Source organism: Octodon degus, unplaced genomic scaffold, assembly GCF_000260255.1.
Source record: "Octodon degus isolate 3935 unplaced genomic scaffold, OctDeg1.0 scaffold00084, whole genome shotgun sequence".
Taxonomy (NCBI): domain Eukaryota; kingdom Metazoa; phylum Chordata; class Mammalia; order Rodentia; family Octodontidae; genus Octodon; species Octodon degus.
In genome coordinates, this window is record NW_004524660.1 from 2448954 (window position 1) to 2457367 (window position 8414).

General features: G+C 48.1%; 1 protein-coding gene across 2 annotated transcripts in view; it reads left to right on the forward strand.

Moving 5' to 3' along the window:
* Mybphl (myosin binding protein H like) overlaps window positions 1-8414 on the forward strand; it is a 19632-nt gene extending 11218 nt beyond the window's left edge. The window contains exons 2-9 of one of the 2 annotated variants that reach the window (XM_023721691.1): window positions 2274-2362; window positions 3262-3457; window positions 3679-3818; window positions 3943-4102; window positions 4204-4340; window positions 5561-5747; window positions 6932-6974; window positions 8325-8379. In XM_023721691.1, the coding sequence (XP_023577459.1) occupies window positions 2274-2362; window positions 3262-3457; window positions 3679-3818; window positions 3943-4102; window positions 4204-4340; window positions 5561-5747; window positions 6932-6942 (920 nt within the window). In that variant the 3' untranslated portion in view covers window positions 6943-6974; window positions 8325-8379. Of the gene's footprint in view, window positions 1-2273; window positions 2363-3261; window positions 3458-3678; window positions 3819-3942; window positions 4103-4203; window positions 4341-5560; window positions 5748-6931; window positions 6975-8324 lie in introns of both variants that reach the window. The other variant, XM_023721692.1, reaches the window with a different exon arrangement.

Here is an 8414-nt window from a genome sequence, read left to right on the forward strand (position 1 = left end):
ACACAATAAATGTTAAAATAAATAAATAAATAATTTAAAAAAAAAAAAAAAAGTTCATATGTATCTAGGAATCTGTTTCTTCCAAGTTTCCAATTTTATTAAAATACAGATACTCAGAGTAAATACAGTATTGATGATCTTCCGGTTTTCTGTAATATCTATTGTAATTTGACCCTTTTCATTCTTCATTGCATAGATTTGAGTCCTTCCCCGCCCTCTTTTTTTTTTTTTTTTAATGAGGTTGGCTAAGGGTTTGAATATTTTATTTAATCTTTCAAAGAACCAATTCTTCAATTCATTGATTCTTTGTATTGTATCCTTAGTCTCGATTGCATTAACTTCTGCTCTGACCTTTATAATTTCCTCCCTCACATGAGTTTTGGGCTTGTCTTGCTCTTCTTGTTCTATAAGTCTGAGGTTCAACATTAGGTTGTTTGAGCTCCCTCTGATTTTTGGACATGGGAATTCACCACTCTAAATTTCTCTCTTAAGGGACACAGTGAAAGCAGTCTCTTAAGTTCTGGTTTGTTGTATTGACATTATTATTTAATTATAGAAAATGTATAATATGTCCTTTAATTTCATCTGTGACTCATTGATTGTTCAGGAGGGTGTTATTGAATTTCCATGTGTTTATGAATTTTTAATGGTTTCTTTTGCTGTTGATTTCCAATTTCACTGCACTATGGTCTGATAATATGCATGGGATGATTTCTATTCCCTTGTGTTTACTTAAGCATGTTCTATGACCTAGTGTGTGATCTATTTTGGAAAAATCCATGTGCAGCTGAGAAGAATGTGTTTTCTGATGGAATTCATTTACAAATCACAAGGGACCTTGATACACTAATGCAGCGGCTTGCCTACCAATCGAGGTGCATGAAGAATAGAGTAGGACCTCTATTTTGCTTTACATGTCACCACTTAAATCTACTTTGTATAATATACATCTTTGTTGTTTCAGATTTTGTTTTATTATTTTTAAGATAATTGCCCAGGCTGGCCTTGAACTCTTTTGGTCTCGGCTTCCCAAGCAGCTAGGATCACAGGCATGCACCAGCACACTTAGCAGTCATTTATATATTTATAGCGTTCCGTCTCTAAATAAACATATTTGTGTCCTGGTGAGTGCTCAGGAATGTACTCACAGGGAAGTGTGTGTTATCAAAAAATTTGAAATCTGCTAGCAAGTAGTCATGTTCCTTGCCACAGGAATGTACTCAGGGCGGAGTTTCCCCAACAGCCAGAACTGGATTTTGGCAGGGAGGCCTGAGCTGTCGGTGGGAACCGAAGCCCGTTACATTCTGCTTAAGGCAGCAGCAGCAGCAGCAAGGGACTGTGTTTGCTTACGAAAGGGGAAAACAGCAGTCCCAGGCGGCCTGGAAAACGGTGTCAGGCTCCTAGGAAACCCAGGTGGGCTCTGTTCCAGTCAAGGTGGCCTGGAGCATCTGTGAGAGGACAGAAATGACAGCTAGTTACCCTCAAAGCCTTACACGAAGCATCTCCTGTCTTCATCCAGAAAGCAAATACATGCCATCTAATCTTCACTTCTTGCTGGTACAAGCCTGGGAGCTCAAGGGGAAGTGAATGGTGACCCTAGTCTTTCCCAGATTTTGTTTGTACAAAGTGATCTTCCACCACCTGGCAGAATTCCTCACCGGCACCAGGGAGAAGGCGGCCACCAGGGGAAGGGCCCCGACACCGGCCCTCTCTGATGATTTCAGTGTTGTCTCAGTAGGGGGCTGCTGGAGTCTCAGCGCTGACTGCCTGTGGCGTGGGAAGCATTCTCCTAAGCCCACAGCAGCCTGCAAGGTCAGATGGTGCAAACAGGGTTATGAAGGACCCATAGGAAGGGTTGGAAAGACAAGGCACACAAACCAGACGGGTCTGGGCACAGACAGAGGCAAAATCCCAGCTGATGAAAGTCAGTGAGGACAGTTATAAGTTAAAAGAAGTAAACATCAAGCTCATGTTCCCACGCTCTTTCTACAGACTTTAACTCTTTCCTTCAGCCATTCACTTACCCCTCAGTACCAGCAAGACAACGGTACTGCACTGGGAGTGTAGCACAGTGGTAGAGCGCTTGCCTATCAATCTCCATCACTACCAAAAAAAAAAAAAAAAAGACAATGGGAGTAATCTTTGGACACCTGAGGCAGAGGCTTCATTTCATGCAGCATGCAGGTGCCCGAGCCACCACCCACAGAGTCAACTGTGCAGTATCTGCTCCCTCTCAATACTTACCTCCTATCTTCTCCCTTTCCACTACTCAGAACACCCCAAGATCTGGCTACCTCGGGCCCTGAAGCAGACCTACATCCGGAAGGTCGGAGACACAATAAACCTACTAATCCCATTCCAGGTGAGGAATCCAGGCCTTGCTGGGTCCAGGCTCAGGTTTTATTTGGAAACAGGCACCAAGAGTGCTACCAGCAGAGGGGCGGCCTTCTAGGCCTTGGATAGAGGAGCCACGGTCACTAGACTCCTGAAGCTACATGATCCCCGTGCTCTGCACTCCTGAGGGTGGGCTTGGTAGGGTCAGGCACGCCCTCTGAGAGGAAGTGAGACTAACCTGTGCCCTTCAGGCTGGGACTTCGGGAAGCGTCTCAGTTTGGAGGGCCCTTGGGAATTGGGCTCCTCTCCATTGGGTCCCAGCTCCTCTGGGTGTCCTGATTAAACTCTCAGAGGGGGGACACTCAGCCATCCTCTTTCCTCATGATCTTGAGGCCATTGCTGAAAAGAGCAAGTCCCCTTGGGGCTGGTGAGATGGCTTAGTGGTCTAAAGCACCTACTTAGAACAAGCTTAGCAAAGCACAGGGACCGCGGTTCAATCCCCCAGCACCACATGCCAGCCAGCCGCGCCCCCTGGTGGGCTGAGCTGGCCACACACACATAAATAAATAAATAAATAAATAAGAGCAAGTCCCCTGGCAGAGTCCTCCAACCTTTAGCTCAAGAAATTTACAGCTCCTGCGCGTGCTGTGCCGGACCTGCCCCCTGAGGCGCGCTGAGACGGAGACTAAGACTGGGTGTGGTAGCGAACGCCTGTAATCCCAGAGCTTGGGAGGCTGAAAACAGGAGGATCATGAGTCTGATCTGTGTAGTGAGAGCCTGCAGACCCTGTACTAAATACATGAAAAAAAAAAAGAAAGAAAGAAATTTACAGCTGTAAGCCAGATTACCCTGTGGGTGGACGTGGGGTGGATCTGACAGGGAAGTCCAGAAACCTGCTGGGCTGCTCACCGTACCGCCATTCCTCAGGGTAAGCCCAAAGCTCGGGCCACCTGGACACGTGATGGGTGTGCCTTGGACGCCAGTCACGTGAGTGTGCGCAGTGGGGAGCAAGACTCCATCCTCTTCATCCGGGAAGCCCAACGTGCCGACTCGGGCCGCTACCAGCTCAGCGTGCAGCTGGGTGGGCTAGAGGCCACCGCCGCTATTGACATCCTGGTGATCGGTAACTTGGGGGGATGTGGGGGGAGAGGTGGTCCCCAGGAGCCCCCTCTCAAGTTGAAAAGACTCCATCACAGGGAGCTGGGAGCAGGGTGATAGCCCTCCACGCTGAGTCTGGGCAAGGGCAGGAGTGTGGGAAGAGACTGAGTCAGGGCTGCTCCCAAAGAGATTTCAATGCTCGCCAGGTGACAGTACTATGTCACTGTCATGGCTCTGCTCTTCTAGAGAGGCCAGGCCCTCCCCAGAATGTTAAGCTGGTGGATGTTTGGGGCTCCAACGCTACCCTGGAATGGACAGCTCCCCAAGACACAGGCAATACAGTGCTCCTGGGATACACAGTGCAGAAGGCGGACACAAAATCTGGGGTGAGGCCTCCCTGGGAAGGAGGGAGGGAGGAGTGGGACATTCTGGACCGAGCACCTGGCAGCTCCCTGTGGGACGAGTTCATAAACGGTGGCTCACACACGACATCTTCTGGGGACCCTGCAGCTGTGGTTCACTGTGCTGGAACGCTATCACCGCACCAGCTGCGTCGTCTCTGACCTTATCGTGGGCAACTCCTATGCCTTCCGCGTCTTCGCTGAAAACCAGTGTGGGCTCAGTGAGACAGCCCCCGTCACTGTTGACCTTGCTCACATCCAAAAAGCAGGTAAGGAAGGGTGGAGGCTGCATGCTGAGGGGGTTAGGGGAAAAAGAGTGGAAGAGGTATGGGGCTGTCAGATATGTACTGGGGAGCCTCCTGTCCTACAGCTTCTATATACAAGGCCAAGGGATTTGCTCAGCGGGACTTCTCTGAGGCTCCAAAGTTCACCCAGCCTCTGGTAGACTGCACGACCATCACTGGCTATGATACCCAGCTCTTCTGCTGTGTCCGTGCCTCTCCCAAGGTGAGTGGCGAAGAGGGGCGGGAGTGCTGCTTCCGGCTCCTGTCCCACCCTAACTTTTGCTAGGTTACAGAGCATTCTAATTTAATATGTGTACAGGGTCTGGGGAGAGAGCTCAGTGGCATAAGCGCCTGCCTGGCCAGCACAAGGTCCTGGGTTCAATCCCTGGTACCCCCCCAAAAATAAAATATAATAATAATTATTATTTCACATGTACTATCATTGCCACTATCTGCCTGTACATAGCAGGTTACTTAGGAACAGCCAGGACACTTGCAGGTCAAGCTGGGATAATGCTAATGTGTTTCCTCTCACTTCCTGACCTATTGCCGTTAAATCGTTTCTCCGGTACAAGACATGGAGGCCTGCAGGCTGCTCCTCACCACTGCCCCTACCTTTCTGGGCAGGGCCATGCCCATGTGGGCCGCCTGGCTGAGCCACTGGCTGCCACCCTGAGTGAGGCTTTGGCCTTATACTCTGGTCACCATAATCCACATTATTAGCAAGCTTTACCAGATATCATTTGGGTTCTGAGTGCTGGGCAGTGCTTCCTGAAAGTAGCACCTGGAAGGGGAATTTCAATAAACCCACTCTACAAACTTTTTTTTTTTTGTATTTTAGGAAAAGGTCTACAGGGTGTTCAGGGTATCACTTCTAGATCAGACTGGTAGTGATCCGCCTGGTTACAGCCTCCCAAGAGCTGGGGATTACAGGTGCAAGCCACCAGGACCAGTCTCAGCTGACAGCTCAGCGTGCCCTGGGGGTGGGGCAGCATGGCAGGCCTGGGGATCGAACCCTGGCTGCTGTGCCTACTTGCAGGCACTTTAACCTGCTGAGCTATTTGGCCAACCCTACAAACTACTTTTTATCAGAAGAGAAAATCCACTCACAAGCCAACAGTGGGTACAGAAAGAATATGGATGGGTCACAGTATACATATACACTATATATGAAAAAGGCCCTAGGCTTCTGTGTCTTCTGATCTCGAAAGGCTGCTCAAGTAATTAGAAAGAATTTGCTACCTTTCTTCCAGTCAATCATAACTTGTTTTTTTCAACCAAGAGGAGCTTGGGGGACTGTAAAAGGTACTGGAAGGGGAACCCCTTCTCGCATCAGGGACAGGGAGTCTCTACAAGTCCTGTAGACAAAGAATCCCAAGTGCTGAGCAAAGAAAAGCAATCGGCCCTAAGGTCCCCTTGCTACCCCTCATCTTTATCTTCCAGCCCAAGATCGTCTGGCTGAAGAACAAGATGGTTATACAAGGCAACCCTAAGTACCGAGCCCTCAGCCACCTGGGAATCTGCTCCCTGGAAATTCGGAAGCCTAGTCCCTTTGATGGAGGCATCTACACTTGCAAAGCAATTAACGCCTTGGGGGAGGCATCTGTAGACTGCCGGGTGGATGTGAAAGGTAAGGGCGGGAGGCCTGAAGGGAAAAGTCAGCAGGTGGAGGAGACACAGGTGGAGACAGACACAGGTGGAGACGCAGGTGGAGAAGGGCTTCCTTCCCTGGGCCCCCTCATCACTGTTGGAATATACTTGGACGTATTTGTGGAGCCATTTTTATTATCTATTGTTCTGCTTCTCTCCATGACAAGTCCGTACTGTAGGAAGAAAGGTTATTTCCATTTGCAAAGGAGAAACCAGAGGCACACGGAGCTAACTGGCTTCCCAGGCTTTCCAGGGTCAGTTACCCAGGAGCCCACCCAGTACAAGAAAGGGCTCCGGTCTCTGATCCTCACTCAGCTCCTTTCTCATTATCCTTCACCGTCTTCTAACTCAGTCCCAGAAAGCTATGCGCGTTTTCTCATCTTTCTTTTCCATTTCCTTCTGGTTTAAAGGTGATAGTGCACATCCTCCTGACCTCTTAAAAGTACTCACTCAGCCAGGGGTGGCGGCCCTTGCCTACCATCCCAGCACCTGGGAGCTCAGGGAGGACGTGAGTTTGAGGCCAAGCCCAGCAACTCCGTGAGCTCAAGGAAAAGCTGGGCTACATAGCAAGACCTCATCTCAAATAATAATGATGATGATTGATAATAATAAATCCATTCCTAGCACCTTGTTTAGCTCTCCATTACTGTATTTAGCATATTGTTATATAATTATCTATGAGCCTGCTTAGGCAAGCGCAGGGACCGGGGTTTGATCCCTGGCACCACATGCCTTGCTAGCCCCACCACTGGGGCATACTAAACCAGCCACTGAGACCAGGCGTGGTGGTTCACACCTGTAATCCCAGAGGTGGGGAAGCTGAAAATAGGAGGATTGCTACGAATCCGAGCTGTGTGGTGAGACCCTGTACCAAATACATATAATTATCTATAAATCAATTTTACTATTATGCTATAAGCACAGCGAGGGTGGAGGCAGTGTCCAGCCTGCTTTCTCATACACAGTGGACACTAAGTGTTTGCATGGATGAGGAATGAATGGGCTTTTAAGTGTCCTAGGCTTTTTGTATAGACTTTTTAACTTGTGGAAGTTAAGTTTGACTCCCCCAAACTTACACTACAATATCCTTGCCTAATGCTCTAAAAGAAAGTTTCTCAGAAATTTCTGAGATGCTAACACTGAGAAATGTCTGCATTCTTGCAGCTCCTTATTGAGACAATCTACAAGGACAGAGTACCTGAGAAAGGTAAGGAAAGAGGGGCCGGGCATCTCAATGGACTGTTCCATTTTGCAACTCATGTTGTTCAGTCTGTAACAGATGTCTATTCCTGAGCCTCTCAACTACACACCCCTTGTGACCACTTCTTTTTTAAAGCTAATACTATCGCCCCTGTGGAGGGATTTTGTCATAGATGATGTCTGATTTTGTCACATCCTTTGTATGTCTGTACTCCCCAAGTTGCTGACAGGAATCAAACATGATGGTTCTCTGAAGAAGGGTAAGAACTTCTGAACTGTGAGGGCTTTGTGGGAGGAGCTGGGCAGGCATGAAAAAGATGTCCAGGGAATGGTAACGAGTGAAGGGACAGACAGGAGTATTCAACACAGAGAGAAGGGTTAAGCACTTCTACCTCAGTTTTACAAGAAGGGTAACAAGCCCCATTTATGTTTTACAATACTTTAAATTTCATGTATCATGCATTTCTTCCTAAGTGAAGAATATCTTTTTTTTTTTTCTTTTTTCTTTTTTTTTTTGTGGCAGGGTCTTACTGTGTAGTCCAGGCTAGCCCTGAACTCACTTTGTAGCTCAGGCTAGCCTCAGACTAGCAGCAATTCTGCCTGAGTCTCCCAAGTGCTGGGATTATAGGTGTGCACCACCACAACTGGCTCACCATTTTAATTATAGGTTAACAATAATTTCACACTTGATTAGGAAGTTCTCATTATAGGCAAAGGGCTGCCAGATCATCATTTAGAATCTGGTAGTTCCTTCAAATTCTAAATGATTCACAGTAAAAGATGTGTTACTTTGATGCATAAGGTGGGGGGAAAAGAAGCTTGTAAGAGTGAGAGCCAGCTCTCACCATCTCCTCTGAGCTGAGCTCCTGACTGAGGAAAATTGAGAATCAATTCAATCCCCTAAGCCATTTATTTAAGCCCGTCTTTGATACATAGCAAATAAAAACCCTAAGAGAAGCATTAAAAGCACACATTCCCCTCAGGAGAGCTCCCTCTGCCAGCTGGCTTGCTCAGCAGCTCTGTCTTCTCTCTGCTCACTCTGGGCTGATGCTGTGTTGCATGGTGTTGGGGTGAGCTGCTCCCCCCACCACCACCACGTCAGGACCCAGCACGAGGTAAACTACTGCAAGCAATGAGTTCATAGCTCCGGGTCTGGGGACGGACCGCAGAAGGGTCAGCTCGGTGACCCAGAAGTGCTCTGGCTGTTTGCTACAATGGCTACAACATACATTCTCTCTCTCTCTCTCTCTCTCTCTCTCTCTCTCTCTCTCTCTCTTTTTTTCTTGGCAGAACCAGGGATTGAAGCGCTTACTCTACTGAGCCATCTCCCTAGCCCCAACACACCTTCTCTTTTCAGGGTCTCCAGGAAGCCTGACTGGGACAAGACTGTACTCTTGACTCACTTTAGCACAAAGCCTGGTTTGGGGTACTCTAAATAAATCTGTGG